This window comes from Lepidochelys kempii, chromosome 11 (assembly GCF_965140285.1).
Source record: "Lepidochelys kempii isolate rLepKem1 chromosome 11, rLepKem1.hap1, whole genome shotgun sequence".
NCBI lineage: Eukaryota > Metazoa > Chordata > Testudines > Cheloniidae > Lepidochelys > Lepidochelys kempii.
In genome coordinates, this window is record NC_136390.1 from 44,246,530 (window position 1) to 44,265,768 (window position 19,239).

The 19,239-nt window shown below is 38.6% G+C and overlaps 1 protein-coding gene across 6 annotated transcripts in view; it reads left to right on the forward strand.

Annotated features, from left to right (window-relative positions):
• Nucleotides 1–19,239, forward strand: part of AGPS (alkylglycerone phosphate synthase) — a 136,035-nt gene that overhangs the window by 38,411 nt on the left and 78,385 nt on the right. For all 6 annotated transcript variants that reach the window (XM_073305967.2, XM_078847975.1, XM_073305978.2 and 3 more), the window contains 3 exons: nucleotides 7,382–7,507; nucleotides 9,947–10,055; nucleotides 15,565–15,692. In XM_073305967.2, coding sequence (XP_073162068.1) covers nucleotides 7,382–7,507; nucleotides 9,947–10,055; nucleotides 15,565–15,692 — 363 coding nt within the window. The remainder of the gene's footprint in view (nucleotides 1–7,381; nucleotides 7,508–9,946; nucleotides 10,056–15,564; nucleotides 15,693–19,239) is intronic.

Consider the following 19,239-nt stretch of genomic DNA (forward strand, 5'->3'; position numbering starts at 1 on the left):
CCTTCCTAACATGGAAGAGAGCAATGAACTACAGGTATGCCATGGAATGGACTAATTGCTGACTTAAGAAACCCACCCTTTTAAGGCATAAATGCATTCTTCAGTACACCTGTAAGAAAAGATTCTGAAGCAATAAGACTTCTGATAAAGGAATTTAATAATTTAATTGAAGAGCATCTTTTTATTAAGGGGTAAAGGGTACTATAGCTTTTACCAAAGAGATGTGTGTCAGACTTTACCAACAGAACTGTTGCTGGTGAGAGAGTTGGCCTTTCATGCCTCTTATTTTATATCCTCTTTTATCACTTGATGTAATATTTTAACCTTTTCAAATCTCTGGGTTTTTTTTAAAGGGTAGAATTAAAATGCACAGAGCATATTCCCTTAATTTAAATGACATTTTTCTAGGCTAGTAACTTCTGATATTTCACCAACTATTCCATCCTTTAAATGCCATACAATTTTTCCTCCTTCTAGAATATGGCATCATAATCCCTCTCCTGCTGCAGCTGCCAAATTGAAATAGTACATTAAACTTAAAATTCTTGCAGTTTTTCCTTCAGAGCTGCTTCTTGACTAGGAAATGGAATTTTGAATTGACCTTTCAATGGAAATTTTCCTCACAGTAATATAAGGCTCTGGCTGACAATCTGGTCAGTGCTGAATATAAATTTGTATTCGTGGTAAGGTTTTAGCACATTAAATATATTTGGGCACATTAAATATATGTTAGGGACTTCACTATGATTTCAAGGGTATGAAGGAATACAGAATTAGGCAATGTGTTAAACTTGCAATCAAGTTGTTTAATAAAAATGCTTATTAAAATATCAGTGATTAAGTTAATAACAGAAAATACTAAAGGGGGAGACCGCTAAAACCAAGATGTTCTGGTTGTGATTATTTTTAATTTAAGCACAATGTGCTCAGCATTGTACCCGATATATAAATAGTCCATGCCCACAAGAGCTTACACTCTGAAGGGCAGATGTGGGGTGGGGGAAGAAGCACTGAGCAACACAGAGGAGGGAATAACAGAGTTTTTATTCACTACTACTCAGCATTGCAGAAAGTAAGTCTTTGGCAGAAGTTTTAGGAAATGGTAGGATGGCAACCACATGAAAAGGGCAGCATGAAAAAACGATGGGAGATGGAAATGAACGTTAAAAGGCGTTAAAGCTGGTATCTCTACTGTAGCAGATCTGAGAGTTGGTGAAAAGTTCTGAAAATGTAGGCTGCAGTGAAGTCCTGGAAAGTAAAGACAAGATCAAATGTAATGCAGCGTGCAAGGTGGAACCAGTGGGTGAAATCAAGTTTAGCATGGGGTGGTGAGTGTTAGAACAGTGGGTGAAGACTATATAATTTTAGGTTTCAGAGTAGCAGTCGTGTTAGTCTGTATCCACAAAAAGAAAAGGAGTACTTGTGGCACCGTAGAGACTAACAAATTTATTTGAGCATAAGCTTTCGTGAGCTACAGTTCACTTCATCGGATGCATGCAGTGGAAAATAGAGTTGGCTGTAGTTTGGATGAATTGGAGGGTGACTGATCGGGGTTTAGGAGGATGGAGAGGAAAAAAGATGCAGTAATCAATATAGGAGATGGCCAGAGAATCAATCAACATCTTACCTATCAAGCCAGAGAGAAAGGGTTGGATTCTTGAGGAGGCAAAACAGCATATGTGGTCATGGCTGAGATATGTGGGGAGAAAGGGAGAGAGGAGTTTGACTCTCAGTTTATAGGGCTTGGTTGAGTAAACAGCAATAGAGGAATGGGGGAAAGTGGAGATAATTTCTTGTTATGCTTTAGATGCCAGTGAGCCATCCCAGGAAAAAAATTCAATTAACAGTATGAATGATTACAAAAGTGATTTTTTTCCCCCCTCCCATGATATTCTACTGTTCATTGTATTCTGATTAGCACTGACCCCCTCCCCATTTGGTAAGGCAACTCCCATCTTTTCGTGTGTGTGTGTGTGTGTGTGTGTGTGTGAGAGAGAGAGAGACACCTTCTACTGTATTTTCCACTCCATGCATCTGATGAAGTGGGTTCTAGCCCACGAAAGCTTATGCCCAAATAAATTTGTTAGTCTCTAAGGTGCCACAAGGACTTGTTTTTGCTGATAGACTAACACAGCTACCACTCTGAAACTTGAATCCTTGTGAGCAGATGAGATAGCCTTGAGGGACTCCTAAAGAGGAACTGCAGAAGGAGATGGATGGTGAAAGAGAAAGTGGTGAGAGGAGGGTAAAAGAAATAGTGCCAAAGAACAACAGAATTAGGAGGGAGGGAGTGTTCAGTTATCAAAAACAGCAAAAAGATCAAATGTGGGGTAAAGCCTTAAGATTTAGCTCGGTAGAAATCATTGAAGACCTTGGAGAGAATTTTCAGTAGAGTGGAGAGAACAGAAGCTTGATTAGAGTGTATCCAAAACTGAGTTAGAGGAGGGGAAACTTGGAAGTTGTAAATGGCCTGTTTGATTATTTTAAAGTGAATGAAAGAAGATATGTGGGACAATACTTGAAGATGGAATCAAGGGCCTTTCTCAGGATGTATCTACTAGATCTTGCTTGTAGTTTGAAAGGAAGAAGCGAGAGCAGAGACTGAAGAAGAGTGAAAGAGGATCTTGAGAGGGAATGGGGTAAGGGGACAGATGGAGGGATTGGAGGTGCAGAGCAGGTGAGATATTGGCAAATGATGGGACTCTTGGGTCATTAGGAAACTGTTCTGTCACCTGTGTCTGTAGACTGTTCCTTGAAACAATAACTTCAGTTAGGAGAGCCAGCAAGCTCCATCCTTTCTTTGCTGACCTTTCTTATACAGTCCTCTTTAAGTGTACGTTAGTTCTGTACAACCTGACACCAAATTAATCCCTAGTGCGGTCACTGACTTTTGTCTGAATCAGATTATCTATAATAGTCTTCCTTAAAGATGCATTGGCAGCTAGGGAAGTCAGGTTATGCAAGCTAGATGCTGAAAGGGGCCGTAATAGGACAAAACATTCTATAAATCCCCTGGATTATTTATGGTTATGGTGGGCAGAGGGCCATGCTGTTTCCTCCCAATGCTTGTCCAAGTGCTTAGAATCCTGGGTAGAAACATGGCATACTTGGCTAGATCCAAGGCATGCCTTCAGAATGTCCCAGTTTATGGAAATGCTCTGCCTGCAGCTCAGTCCACACCTACATGGGAATCTCCCAAGAATGCAGATCTGTATTTGAAGGAGCAAAGTTACTCACCTGGGAACTGTAGCTCTTCAAATAGAGTTTTAGTACAGATCCACACTTTCCATCTACACTTCGTGGCTGTTGGACTTGGAGGGGGTGGAAGGGACAATGTAGTGCGGCACCATCTCTCCTTTTTTTCAACCTTGTCTGGAGTCTTCCATGGCTTGACATGAGGTACATTTTTCTAACATGCTTAAGTAACTTAAACACATTTGAAAAATTTCCACAGGGTCTGCATATTCAAAAATGATCAGGGTAGAGGAGTCTGATACACAGATGTGCACCCAAAGGGTGGCAATGGGTACACCAAACCCACAGTGTCAGAATTTTGAGTTTAATTTCCCTTTTTGATTGTATGCGTAATTGCCTGAAAGTTCTATGCAAAAGTATTAGAAATAGTGCTACCTTTTGGCTCTATAAAAAGAGAAAGTTAGGTACCTTTTTGGAGTCTAATAATGCAATTTTCATGGTTGTGATTTTAATTAATGAGGAGTTGGAATATGTCATACTTTAAAAAAAAAAAAAAGTCGCTAACTTGCATTCATAATGTTGTGTGGCTTAAATAGCTGCCATTTCAGAATAACAATTTTTGAATATTAGAATGGCTTCATTCTTAAAGGAAACTACTTTTCAAACTTAATTCCTAAATTAATTATTTTTAGCTTAGAGCTAAAATCTTTAGAACCAGAATGAACAGGCTGACAGATGTGGCAATGCTTATCTAGATAAGGGCAGAAGAAACCTGAATGGAGCTGAAAACCTGTGTGCCAAGTCAAACCTGTATTGAAACTGAAAATATTGAAACTCAAATGCTGGAATAGAAAGATGTGACTTTATAGGGTTTTTTAAAATTATTTTTATATAATCCATTAAAATGACTTTGGCTTTGTAGCAGATCTGTTAATGAGCAAGGCAGATTTCTTAAAATATTAAGTTGTCTAACACTTTCTATTACAAGACCCTGTTCTCAGTTGCTTATTACTCTGCCAAACTTTTAACTGTTTGGGCTGAAATTTAATTATTCTGGAAAATGTCAGCAAAAAGGATTCATCTGTTTCTCGGAACAAGTTAGGGAAAAAATCATTGTTGTGCCCATTTAAAAAAAAATCTTAACCATTTTGTTGAGAAGCTGTGGAGCTTCCTTGCTTTGGAGCAGGGACTTGAAATTTGGTGAGGGGTTTTTCCTTGCATCAGAGTTGGTCAAATTTGACCAAGTTACGAGTTGCTGAATGACAGTTTGCACATACTCAGTAGAGACCTGTTTGTTTTGCCACTTTTGCTGAGCACGCTCTGAGCACGGTCAATCCCAGGACTGCATGGGCGCAGCAGGACTGTGCCTTCCATTGCACCTCCAGGTACCCAGGAGCCATGTGGCACTGGAGCGGAGCGCAGGGAGACTTTCCCGTGTGCTTAAAGTACCCCCTGCTGGCACCCAGTGAGGAGGAGGAGGATTGGAACAACTTGAATGAAATAAAGAGGGGGGTGAGGAGCCAGGCATGGAGAGGTGTTACCATCCTTCCCTCCTCCTAATATCGGGAGGAAGACATGCTGAAGGGGGTCAGAGAGAAGGTTTAGCAATTAGCCTATGATCCCTTTAGAACCTGGAATAGAACCCAAGATTCTGGAGTCTCAGTGCTTCTCTGCCAATAGCTAGAGCCCTGGGTTTTATAGCAAATACAAAACAACACTCAATAAAAAGAAAAGAAGAATATAAAACAAAATTAATTAAAAAAATTCACCCCTCAGCAGTGGCTCCTGTGGCTTGGTGCTGGGCCTGGCTTCCCGTACCGGATGTTGTGACCTGGCACATGAAGTTGCAGCACTGCTCAAGTTTGGCCTGGCCACCTTCCCATCATCATGATGGGGGTGTGGGCAGGTTAAACCTGTGTGGTGCTGCAACCCTGCTATCTGGTCCTATTATCCCTGTCCTCAGGGGATAATAGGACCAGATAGCAGGGTTGCAGCACCACTCAGATTTGACCTGCCCATACCCCCATCATGTGAGGTGGATTTGGTTTGCAATCCCCTCACCCCCCCAGGGCCTGCCACGCCACTCTCCCCTGGGTGTAGGAACCATCTTCTCTCCCCTCCCACCCTCATCCCTCACTCTTTGCTGGATCAAATAAAATTCCAGAAAAATAACATGAAATTCCAGAAAAATAAAATTGTTATATTTATTAAAAAAAATTCCACAGGGATATACAAATAGCTGTGAAGCATAGTGCAAAACATGCCTTACCTTCCTCTAGTGGGTGACAACCTACTACTGCTATTACTTGCTCTGTTGGCTCAAGTGGCAGAGCTCATGGATTTAAAGGTTCCAACTTTGTTGAACAAACATAGATTGTTTTTTCACTATGGTTTTGAAAAACAACTTGGACTACATGCAATAAACTACATTAAAAAACGTTGAGATTGCAAACTCAAGTAAACAAAAATTAGGAAATACCAGAATTAAAGTTGCTTTTTGACCTTAACTTGCCCCTTCCCCCACCCACTCCACGTATATGTAATTAAAGGCCATCGTAATGAATAATCACACTTTTTCCCAAGACTTCTGCCTTATTTAGTTGTACAGTTGATGGAAGCTATTTGTCTGAAGGACCCTCATCTTATTAGTTGGAAAGTATGCAGTGAAATGAGGCAGGGGATATGAGGAAGAGAGAGGATGGTCCTGTGGTTAAGGTAGTTGAATGCCACCTTGGAAAACTGCCTTCTGCTTCCACCACAGAGTTCCTGTGTGACGGTACTCAAGTCACTTAAACCAAAATTTTCACTAATGACCACTAATAGTGTGTTCCTCATCTTCTGGGAGTTCCCAACTTGACACAGGTTCTGGCTTGCAGTGCCGAGTGCTCAGCACCACATCTAAAGTCATTGAAAGCTGTGCTCTGAACAAATGATGTGCTATAAAATGCTAATTTCTCTGAAAAATAAGGCCATTGGCGTCTCAAATAGGGCACCCAAAATTAGTGTTAAGAGTTGACCCTAATCTCTCTCTGCCTCAGTTCCTATATCATCCATTGAATAGCTGCTCATTCACTGAGCACTGTCCAAACAGCTGTGCATTGAGACAGCAGTCCTGTGGGGGAAAAATAGTTTGTTCATGTAATTAAAGACTAAAATAAAGCATACACACAAGGGGGAGGTCAAATTAAGGTTGTGCAGGCAAAATAAATTCTGGCATTGAGTGCCACTTTTGAGTGGTTAACTTTGCAACCTTAATGTTTTTAAAGTGTTTTCAAACAGAATAGTGTGTGTGCACAAGCATGTGCGTGTGCACATGCACACATATGTGTGTACAAATATAGCTGCTGTCCGTTGCCTAGATAGCATACTTGAAAATGGCAAACATTTAACTGGATCATTATCAAATTGGTCAACACAAATAGATGGTCTCAAGTCTAGTAAATGCAGTTGGTGGGGTCTGTACCATTCAACACAAGATTGCTTGGCTTTTTACATTATTTCAGGGGGACAGCTTTGGTGTTGCATTTTTAAGGGGATTCAATCACACTCACGTGTTGTACAAATGGCAGAGCCAAGCTAATATAGAAAAATGAGAAACAAGTAACTGTTTAATGTACAGGAATGCATGATCTGCATTACAGATTTGTCATTGGTGTTGCATACAGGAAGCCCAACCAGATGGCTGTGCATTAACACATTCCTTCGTGAGAGAATTAAATACAAGCAATTTGCTCAGAACTTCTGCAGACCTCTACTGCACATCACATTAGGATAGAAAGAACAAAAGATTAAGTGCTTTATTTATTGGAAATGTTTAAGTGAAGTTGGAAGTTACTTAGTTATCTTTCTACACATGTATTTGAATCACATCTTTGCAAACAATAGCGGTCTTTGTTTTAAAATGTGTGGGGGTGAGGGGGGCTGATGAGAAAACCGGCCTCATAGTATGATATGCTGCTTAGCATATGCACAGTAGAAACAGAACCACTTCATTGTATCAAATTTATACTTAAATCTCAAAAGAGTTGGCTCTCTGTACCTGAATAATATTGGTTCAAGGTACTTATTTTTTTTCTTCCTATCGTTAGTAGGTTTTTAATCTAAAATGTTTTAAAAAATTAGTCTGTTTTTGTTTAGTAATCAACATATTATCTTACACCAGTGGAGTATTGCTTTCTATCTTTAGCTTGGTGAGAGTGGTTACTGTACAGGCCATGAACCAGATTCTATGGAATTTAGCTCCCTTGGAGGATGGGTGGCCACACGCGCATCAGGCATGAAAAAGAACATCTACGGAAACATTGAAGATCTGGTAATTTTTTATAAATATTTCCTTTTATCTAGTATTTCCCCTCCAATTTGGAACGTTCGGTTCTGGCTTCTGTAAATTAGTCCTAATTGGGACAGAGAAAGTGGGGTGTGTGTATAGCAGTTCTTTTAAATTACCTTTATATTAAGGCTGCTTAACATTTGTAATAAAGCACTCCCTTTTAGCAAACAGTGGAACTATAATATCATTCTGTCATCATTACTGTAAATTTTCTCATAAATAAAATGTTAGTAAACATTTACAGTAGTGACACCAGAATCGTATTATGGCTTCATTGCTTACTAAAGGGAAGTGCCTTATTTCAAATTTGAAGCAGCCTTAATATAAGGGTAATTTAAAAACTACTATGCATCTCCCACTCTCTCTCTGCTATATATACGGGTGTATGTGTGTGTGAGGGAGAGAAAAATTAGGCAGACTAAACTCTTTATAAAAAGTATTGTCACCTTCCGTTTTGAAGCTTCATTGAATTTCTTTGTCATTGCTGCTGTGTTACGTGTTGTGAAAGAAAAACAGCTTTCTTGGGGAGAGGGGGTTGTCTTTTTTTTTTTTTAAAGAAGGATATGTTCCTGTCAATCTCAGCTGGCCAGAGTCCTTGCCCTATTTTTTAAAAAAGTCACTTTTAGAACAGAATATCTTTCATACCAATGGACCAATATGTAACTAACTGGGATTTTGGTAGGCATGGGGGCAGGGAGAGTGGAGGTGGAAAAACGTTTTGTACAAGATGAGGTTAAATATTTTGATGGCTTACATAGTCTGTAGCTGCCAAAATTTTTTGTCTAGTAGTGCCTTACAGGACTGAAACATCTAGGGTATCCGAACAAAGATGATTTTTTATCAAGATATGACATCTGATTGTGCCCTGGTAACTGAGGCGTCCTTCTATTTAACTTACATGTGCAGGGAAGGGTTATGCCAAATGGTTGGGTATCTCTAGACCTTAATTTGCATCAAGCTAAACTTTGGCATGTGAAACCATCTTTCATAGGAGGAAGAATAACTTTCAAATCCATTTTAATCCATTAAAATGTAAATATAGTTCAGCAGCAGATGTATATTGACTTGATATTTGAATTATGTACTTATCTTTAAAAATGGTAAACAATTAGTTCTTAACTTTTTTTGATGATGGTCCTGCAACCTACCTGCTGGGTTGGTAGTCCATTAAAACATTGGTGAATGTGGTATGTTTAATAATAGCCAGTTGGCTGATGTGGCTTAATCACTTTTTTGGTACTTTGCATAACAAATATTTAATAATGACGTATTATTTGCATGTAGTGAAATCTTCAGATAAATTTCATTTTGAGTCTATTTTCTGTTTCTGAGCTATCTAAATATCTAAATGTTTTTGCTGTGTTATACAAACTGCTTAAATAAAAGTGCAGTTTACTATGTAAATATGCATGTTATGAAACAGTCTTCATGGTCTTATGAAGAGCTCAGGAGAAGCCATCGGGTTATATTGTTGAGCCGCACGTACATTTCAAGAGTCTTAAATTTGCATTGAGGCTTCAATGCAGTTTGTTGAATTTAAGATGCTTTCAAATTTCCTATTTTATTGGCTTTGAAAACTCTTACAGTAAAAATTTATCTCCATTATTTAATTCTGATATAGCAAGAAATAAAAAATTTATATAAAAAATACAGGTGTACAGTAAGCAATCTGGACACATTAGAGTAGAAACAAATATAGTGAGGTTAAAGAGGATTTTTAGCACTGTATCTGGATTGTCAATTTCCTGCTATCATGGTAGACTTAAAATAAGTGTTCAAATGTTTACAGGGAGTGGAGTTCTTCTGCTTTGTAGTCAAGCTGCTATGTAAAAATGCATTTGCAATAAATGTGGATTTTTTTTTCATTTCCACTGGAAATAATTTTTTATGGTGATACTCTCCTCTGTAAGCCAAAGTTAACTATGTTAAAATTGCTATATCTGATGGAGAATGATTTTGGGATTCTAAATTTAAAAATTCATTCTCTCTACTATTTTCCTGTGATATAGTAAGTATTTATATGTGAGAGTTAACCAATGCAATCATGAGACATAAACAAAAGGAAGATATAGGCTAGGATATCATGAGAAATCCAACAAAATGTTTAATTGTAGATTTACTGTGGCATACACAAGGGACAAAAGAGAAAAGTTTGATTTGGCAAAAAATGAGAAGAATCTGTGCTTTCACTGGCTAACTGAATTGTATTAGATTTATTAGTTGCTAGCAGGTTACGTCACAAAATTTCTAGGGGGTGATTTATAGGATTTCCAAATTTTGTAGTATAATTACATCAAGTTTAAATTGTATTTTGTGGTAAATGGAAATTTTAATATGAATATATTAATCAATATATGTTAATTACTTGAGTGTTAAATACTGAATGAATGTATAGTCATCACTATATAATGTGTTAAACAGGTGGTTCATATAAAAATGGTAACCCCAAGAGGAATAATAGAAAAAAGCTGTCAAGTACCTCGCATGTCAACAGGACCTGACATCCATCATTTCATTATGGGATCTGAAGGTATAAACAAAAGTAATATTAAGATGCAGTTTGTGAGATTACATCAGTTTCTGTAATGGTTTGAAAGCCTTTGGGATTTATTTATTAAAACATTGTTTTTCAAAACAATCTTATTTATTCAAAACATTGTTTTTCACTTAATGGGTAGTAAGTACTACTGTGCAAGAACCTTCCTTTATTTTGGTACCACTTTGTGGCTCTCGTCACAGCCTTATTGTTGTGTTGCACAAACACACAAAAAAGCATGCTCAAAACAAGCCTCGTGTCTCTAACTATAATAAATTTATTTTTGAACTCAAGCTTTTAGGAAATTCTAATAGGTTTACAAATCATTGTCAGATACACATCTGAAAAAATGTTAATCATTACAATACTGAGCTTATCTTCTTGTTTGTGTTTGTCATGCAGTAATGAAATCTCTATTTTAACCTGCTGTTACCATGTTACTTAATGCAGGACGTATTGTTTTTTTTAAAGAAATTTGATGTAACTGACTCTATTCATATTTAAAATTGCTTGGGAGTAATCAAATGTTCATAGTTAAATTTTGGCTTACACATTTAAGTGAAACATGGTGCCAAATTCATGCAATACATTTCCAAAAGTTCTTAATATGTTGTGTCCTTTGGGTTTGTATCTCTTTATAATTATTTAAATCATTCTAGTTGGCTTTGTTCAAGCAGGTTGCTGTGTTGAATAATTTCCATTTTCATGCATAAGTGGAAGTAAGTAATATATTACACATGTGCATAGAGAAAAATTTGTACTCAAAAATTTAACTTAAAATGAAGTGTTCACATCGGCAGATGAATAAAATTGTCCAGTAGTGCATTCTTTTCCTGTTCGGTATCCTTTTATTTATTCTCCTTGTTTTTGTTTTTCAAAAAGTAATCTTTTAAACAGCCTAATATAAGGTAAAGTTGGTACATATTAATTACTCCTGCAGGATTTCCTCCATGAGGTGGTGTCCATACTAGTCCCGTAGGTAACCAAAAACTCTGAAAAGCTTTTTAAATTAAAAGTTCCTGAGGAACACCTATTGCAAATGCTGTTAAATTTTTGCACAGAAAAAAATTGCCATAAGTTACAGTGAAAGAGAATCTTTTTCAGATGTTATACAGAGGAGGTGACTGTTTCAAATAATAGTCTTTAGAACTCCTTGTAGCTGCTTGGATTTCTGAGAACTGAAGGGTTTAAGTTCTTAGAACAAAACACACTTTCTTCAAATTCCATACATGATCTAAAAGTTCCCCAACTCTATCACTTCTGTTTCCATCTTTATGTAAGTTCATACTGACTACTTTTTAAGTCGTAAGAAGTGCACTATCATCCCCTTTGTCTGTTATAACTCTTAATCAGGGTGAATGTAAGCTACTCATATCGGGTGGAGAGAAGTTCCAAAAACATTCAAACTTAGTCTAGTTATTAACCTTTTTGTGGGATTTTGATAAACTTGCCATCTGCTTACACCATAGACTTGTCACTGCATGCTCCACATTTTCCAGTTTGTTCATTATTTGTCATGCAGTTGCTCCAAAAGGCCCCATCAGAATTATATCCCTACTGTGCTAGGCACTGCACAAATATATAGAGACACATAGTTGCTGTCCTGAAGAGTTTGCAATTTAATTAATTACTAAATTTGTTGAAACTGCAGGTTAAAAGCCACTTCTCCTTCAAGTAACTGTGCACATATATATTTCACACTATACAGGTGTGTGCGGCTACTGTACTCAAGTCAGAGACTTTTGACATCAGTACCATTCGGTAGGGCATGGCCTCTGCCATCCTCGTGTGTGGAGCAGAAGGCATAAAATGGGAGTGGCTGTGGCCTCCCTCTATTTGTTCTTACCACCTGTAGCAAGAGTTGGATCTCCCTGTTGCCTTTGAGCTTCAGTTAGCCAGCTCAGAAAAGAGATTTTCTCCTTTGTATAGTTATAGTTCACTTTACTGCAATTCTAGCTAAGAACTGTTTTAGTAGGTTTTTTGCCATGGCAGAATCCCCTGGATTTAAACGATATGTGCAGGGCTGTTATCCCTGTCACCGATAAGCATAAAAGTTGCTTAATTTGTTTAGGTGAGGGACATATGTCCTAGCTGTAGATTGTTCCCCACTAGGACAAAGAAATATAAGAAGTTTTGTCTTAAATTTTATCTTCTCGAAATGGCAACATCTGCCTCCTCAGAGGCTGACCATGACTGAAAGTTTTCATGAGTAGTTCATGTTCAGCTGCCAAGGCGCCAAAGACAATTTTGGGTGAGAAATCTTGCTGTCGTGTGGCCTCCTTGCAGTGTTCAGAACTGTTTGAGATTGATAGAGCGTGCTCCTCGTCCCACAAAAAAGCACTTAAAAAGTCATCTAATTCTGTGAGGTCTGGTCAGAAGCACCAACACTCAGACTCCACATCCGCCAGGGTTGTTGAGACTCGTGCCTTCTGCTTTACTGGAGAGATCTTCAACCCTAGCAGCATTATTGGATCTGGTTCCATCTCCAGTGGCTGTACACTTACCTCCATTGTTAGTGCCATCAATGCCACAAGCCTTTCATGCAGCAAAGGATTTGTCTGCCTTTGCCGCACTCTGCGTTGTCTGATTCTAATTGTAGCCGCCTCAGCTTCATCGGCATTGTCTGCATCACCTGCCACCAAAACGTGATCAGTTCTTCCTGTATCTTCACTGCAGTCTGCATTGGCACCATCAACTTACTGTTTGGCATTGCCAGTTTTCAGGCAACCCAAGATTCAGCTCTAGAAAGCACTTTGAATGCGGTTTGCTGATTACCTTGGAGTAACCCTTGATAGATTTCTCACCTATCTTATCTACCCGAGGAAAACTGTGACTAAGGTGAAGAGGTGTAACAACCTTTTAGGCAAATTGGCCAGCACTTTATAGGGAGCAAATGCTCAAAATCGCCAATCATCTGGTTTAGCCCTCTCTTACTCTGCAGCAGAATACTGTGCTCTGGTCTGACTCCATCTGTCTTATGTAAAGGTGGTTGGCACACAACTGCACTCAACCATGCACATCATAACTGGGGTGATTACACACGTTGCTCCCTGTGTTAAGCCACATCACTCTTCCACACAGCCCTCTGGTTGCTACAGCCAGAATTGTTGGAAAGATCAGGGCAAACCCAAGTCTACCACTATCACTATACACAGACCTCTTCAACGACCCAAAAGCATGCTGTTGTAGGCCCACTTGCCCTACCCAGATTTCTCTGAGGTATTGATGTGGTGTGAAGAATGATCTGCGGCTGACATCAGAAACCAGTCGCTTATAATTGACCCAACCATGTGTGTACCCAGCTTTGATTTCCCCCATTTATGGGCTGTTCTGAAGGGATTTTGAACAGACCAGTCCAGAACAGGGTCAATGTGCAGGCAGCCTTCCAACCGTTGGGCCATCTGCGGCTGACATCAGAAACCAGTCGCTTATAATTGACCCAACCATGTGTGTACCCAGCTTTGATTTCCCCCATTTATGGGCTGTTCTGAAGGGATTTTGAACAGACCAGTCCAGAACAGGGTCAATGTGCAGGCAGCCTTCCAACCGTTGGGGCCAATGAGAGGATCCCACATGCAGCTGTGGCCAAAGACCCATGTCTCACATCACTAATGACTGCCCTCTGACCAGATTTGGTGGTTGTCTGAGGGCTCTGCACTTCACTGATGAGGCTGCAGCAAATTGGCATGGCAAGGTCCATATCTGACGAGAAGAATGAAAACTGCATTTCTGCTAGCAATTAGTTATGCAAGAAGGGTACTGGAGCTCCAGGCACTGTAAGCCAACCCCCCCCCCCAACCCTTCCCCCCTCTCCCCCCCCAATGTTTCACAAAGACAAGGTTTCTCTTAGGCCACACTTGAAGTTTATGTATCTGTTTCCACCTCAGACAACTCACCTTCTGGTGTATTTTTCCAAAACCTCTTTTTAGCGGAGCTTCATACTTTGGATGTTGAGAGGGCTCTGTCCGTTTACCTGGACTTCACAAAGTCTTTCAGATCATTTCCTAGAATTTTTATGGCCTTTGCTGAAAGGATTAAAGAGCAACCCATTAAACCCAATATATATCTCACTGTATTTGAGTGCATTAAGCTCTGCTATAATCTAGCTAAATTTTCTCCTCCTGTGAGAATAACAGCCCACTAGGACCTATTTTGTTTCATCAGTAACATACCAATAGTTGACATTTGCAAACCAACAGTGCAGTTGCCAGTACCTACCTTTTTCAGACACTCTGCATTTACTCAAGCTTCCTGGGACAGTGCCAACTTCAGCAAGTCAGTATAGCAGTGCTTCTGACTGCAGTCTCTTCAAATAATCAAAAGTCCCATCACCTGTAAGGAAACTGTTGGTGAGTCACAGTGGAATATATATGTGCACAATCACTCAAAGGGGAAAAACTGTTACTTACCTGTACAGTAACTTTTTTGTTCTTTGTGATGTATTGTATGCAGATACATTCCATGACTATTCCACCTTCCCCCACTATTTGAGGTATTAGATGGTGTAAAAAAATGGAGAGAGAGGGGCGGTGGTTACACCCCTTTTATGGCCTTGCCTCCAGGAACAAAGATAGCTGAGGCACATGTGCTGACAAGTTTCTGACTCAAGTGCATTGGATGCAGATACACTTACATGGTTTTTAAACTTTTTCAATTTGTTTGAAGACACTAAAACCATACTTACAACACTAGTCTGAGTAGATTTTAGCATCACATATTGCCATTTTATCATGGCATTCTAACATTGACTAACCCCCCATTAACAGTTAGTCACACTCTGTGATGGCTTCCCCATAACCAGTTTAAAGACTTGAAAAGTTATGTCATTACTAGTCTACCAGACCTCCAGTATCTCTTGTATGATCTTCAGGTTAACTTCAGTAATTTGAACTAGTTAACTTGTTACCTGAAGAAATCTTTTCTGTCCTAAATTGTTTAGAGTCCTAATGTTAAAGGATTTTCAAACTGTCTTTAATCTAATCTAATCTAATTTTCCTAATCCAAATCTTTTAATAATAAAAAACCCACCCTGATCTCCCCCACTACAAATCACTGCGTAGAATGGGGAAAATATTCATTTTTAAACCTCATTATCTTGCACAGCTGGATATGGCAACCTGTTTTCCTTACTTGACAGTTCTATTTAGAGCCTGTCTAAACCAGCTGAGCTTTTGCAGAATACTGCATTAAAACTATTAGTTTTTAGACATCTTGAGCTTTGATCATTTTCTGAAAAAAATCTGATCCACGGTTTGAGAAATGTTGCCTTAACTGTCAACTTCTAGTTGGAGGTTTATGTAGAAAGAAAAAATAAATTTCTAGTGAAATGATACCCAATAAAAATGCTACTCCAGGCTTTAAAATACATTTAACAAATGTGACTTAATTTTCTTAAGATATCTCACTTATGGAATAGTATGAAAATACTCAAAATCATATATGTTAAGTCAGAAAGCAAGAGATTTTTGTGACATTGAAATGATGATCATTTTCCTTTTTAAAGGGACCCTTGGCGTGGTTACAGAAGTTACAATAAAAATCCGACCAATCCCTGAATACCAGAAGTATGGCTCTGTAGTATTTCCTAACTTTGAACGAGGAGTGGCCTGTTTAAGAGAAATAGCAAAGCAGGTAAGGAGAAAATTTGGTTTTGAATTCTATTACACTTGTTTGTTTCATGCATGTAGTATCTGTATTCCAACATTAGGTGTCACAGTAATGCTCTGGTTTGCCTCTGGATATTTTTGTAGTTGGTAAGTGGGCTTAAAGGGACAGTATCAATTTTAACATCTTAGAAACCTCAGTGTAATTTACAAATCAGATTTTAGCAAAGTTTATAAAACTTATTTTTGTGTTGTTCCTATGTAGACTAAGGGAGTTGTACACATTTGTGGCACTTGCTATTCATATGCGCCAGCATGGTGATACGCTCATGTGCTGTTTTGGAAGATACGTGAACTCTCCATAGTTCACTTTTTAGTAACTGAATCAATTGTTTTCTTCTATCTGCTAGAGATGTGTCTACCAGAAAGTGCGGGGCAGTAGCTAGCAGTATTTGGGGTGCTACAGGTTGAAGTGGTCTTTATCCTCCATAGCTACCCTGGGACTGTTTCAGTTTTCCTTGGAAAGTTCTGTAGCTGGTAGTATCGGCCTGGAGAGTTCTCAAGGTAGTGTTCAGCATGCACATTCCCAGGCTAGTTTTCACAAAGGTCTTCACAATCCTAGGATGTTTATCGGAGCAGCGCAAAAAAAAATAAAAAAAATTATTCCTCCAAAAAACCCCTTAATAATGGATAATTCTCATGGGGTGGATTCTAAATATACATTACGAAGAAAAAGCACTATATAAGAAAAAAGTATTATAGTACTGTTTAAAAATAGTAAATGAGTTGATATCACCTTCACTGTAACCTGCACTAAAGCTAGCTTACTGCTGCACAGTAAATATAGCATAAGATACATATGACAGACTATTTTTGGTGAAGCTCTGAAATAGCCATTTTAACTTTTTCTTGTGATATACTTTCTCTTCTCTTGTGTTGAACTGTCAATTACATCTTGTTTTATGCACAATTTAATGTCAGAATAAATCTGCAGTGAGAAAAGTAGCATGGATGGATAATAGTGGATCAGAAGTATTATAGTGTGGATCTATGGTTTCCTGGCACACTCTCAAAAATGGCATTACCTGTTTTCAAGTCACTGATAACTTGGAAGAAAATGATCTTGAATGCTTATGGATCAATGTCCTAATAGATAAATCACAAGATATGGTATAAGTTGTCTGCTACTGACCATCCAGTCACAATAGGGAACAGGATGGCCACCTTCTTATGCATCTATCTATAATGTGTTGGGAAAAAAGCCCAGCAAGATCATGGGGTACTTAAATTTGGAGGTCTCATGCTTCCCGTACTGAAACATGTTTGAAATTTCTAAATGTTAGAGATGAGTTTCCTAACTCAAAGTGTTGGTGCCATCACAGTTAGATTTGTCCTAACAGCTAAAGAGAAACTGATCAGAGAACTAAAAATTAATGGTAGCTTAGGTACAAGTAATGATCATGAGTTGATCACATTTATAATGTACAAGCAGGATAAAGTCAGACCAGGTAGATGTAGATATAATTGCTTCCTCCCAGCTGACTTGGCTCAGTTGTTTTCAGCTGTGTGAAATTGGCCCTACTGAAGCACCACACACATACAAATGGAAGAAAGGGGAAGTTAATAGCAATGAATCCGAAGCTAGGAATTGTAGAAAATGGATAAGGGAAGCAAAGGGAAATAAGGAGAAATCTATAAGGGAAGCAAAGGGAAATAAGGAGAAATCTATCACCAGCACAGATAAAGACAATACATTTTTAATATATTAGGAATAAAAAAAGATTAGTGACAATGGTATTGGGCCATTACTAGATGGAAATTGTAGAATTATCAATCAACATGCAGAAAAGGCAATGAAGTTCAGTTAATATTTTTGTGCCGCATTTGGAGGAAAAAACAGATGAGTCTCATCATATGGTGGTGATAACTCTTTGCATTCCACTAGTATCTCTGGAGGATGTTAAACAGAAGGTAGTAATGTTAGGAATTTTTAAATCAGCAGATCCAGATAACTTGTATCCGGGAGTTTTAAAATAGCTGCTGAGCAGCTTGCTGGACGTAAATGTTGATTTTTTTTTAATAAGTCTTGGAGAACTGGAGAAGTTCCAGAAAACTGGAAGAAAGCTAATGTGCCAGGATGATTATTATTAGCTTGTCAGCCTGACAATGATCCCAGGAAAGATAATGGAATGGCTGATAGGAGACCTGATTTTTTTAAAGAATTCAAGAAGTGTAATGGCCAATCAACATGGGTTTATGGAAAATAAATCTTGTCATACTAACGTGATATTTTCTGATGAGATGACAAGTTTGGTTGATAAAAGGAATAATGTTGCCCTACTATACTTAGACCTCTGTAAGGCATTTGGCTTGGTACCACATGGCATTTGGATTGAAAAACTAAAATGATATAAAATTAACATGGCACACACTAAATGGATTAAAACTGGCTAAGTGATAGGTCTCAAAATATAATAGTAAACAGGGAATCATCATCAAGCAAGTGTGTTTCCAATGGGGTTCCACAGAGATCAGTTCTGGATCCTATGCTATTTAACATTTTACTCAATGACCCAGAAGAAAACAAAATAATCACTGATAAGGTTTGCAGACGACCCAAAATTGGGGGGTGGTGGTGGTAAATAACATAGAGGACAAGTCACTGATTCAGAATAGTCTGGATTGCTTGATAAACAGTGCAGATTATTTTAATAAGGTTAAATGTATACATTTGGCAACAAAGAATGTAGGCCATACTTACAGGATGGAGGACTCTATCTTGGGAAGCGGTGAGTCTAAAAAAGATTTGGGAGTCATGGTGGATAATCAGCTGAATGTAAGCTCCCACTGTGATGCTATGGCCAAAAAAGCTATTGTGATCCTGGGATGTATAAACAGGGGGAATTTCCCATAGAAGTGGAGAAGTTATTTTACTTCTATATTTGGCACTGGTGGAACTGCTGCTGGAATACAGTGTCCAGTTCTGGTGTCCTCCATTCGGGAAGGATGTTGAGAGCCATCCGAGAGTGCTATGACCAAAATGGATGCAGGTTGCTTGAGCTCTGAAGCAGCCCACAGGGAAGCCCCAAACATAGTCTCCTAAACCTCACCATCCAATGTCGAGGAATATAGCACCCGACTACTGAAACCCCCTAGATGCCCTCTAGCACTGCTTCTTCCTTTCCAAATCTGAAAGCACTGAAAACACAGAGGAGATCTGCCTTCAACAGAATGGTTCCTGCACATTATGGAGCGCAGCAGATGGCTTTACTGCAGCAGGTGGCCACAGATACTGTTGAAATTAAATCTACAGTTTCCACCCTACAGACCACCATGACTGAAATTCAGAGTGCACTACAAGCAAAATCCAGATGAATGAGTGAAGCAGAACACAGAATTTCTGAAGTGGGATTTCAACGAGAACAAATTAGTTTATGAAGAACGAGAACAAATTAGTTACATATCAAGACTCTAAGACCATGTTAATTCATCTAAAAGGCCACTCATAACAATGTAACGTCAGGATTGTAGATGTTCCTGAGGGAATAGAGAAAGGTAAATCCTCTGAATTTGTC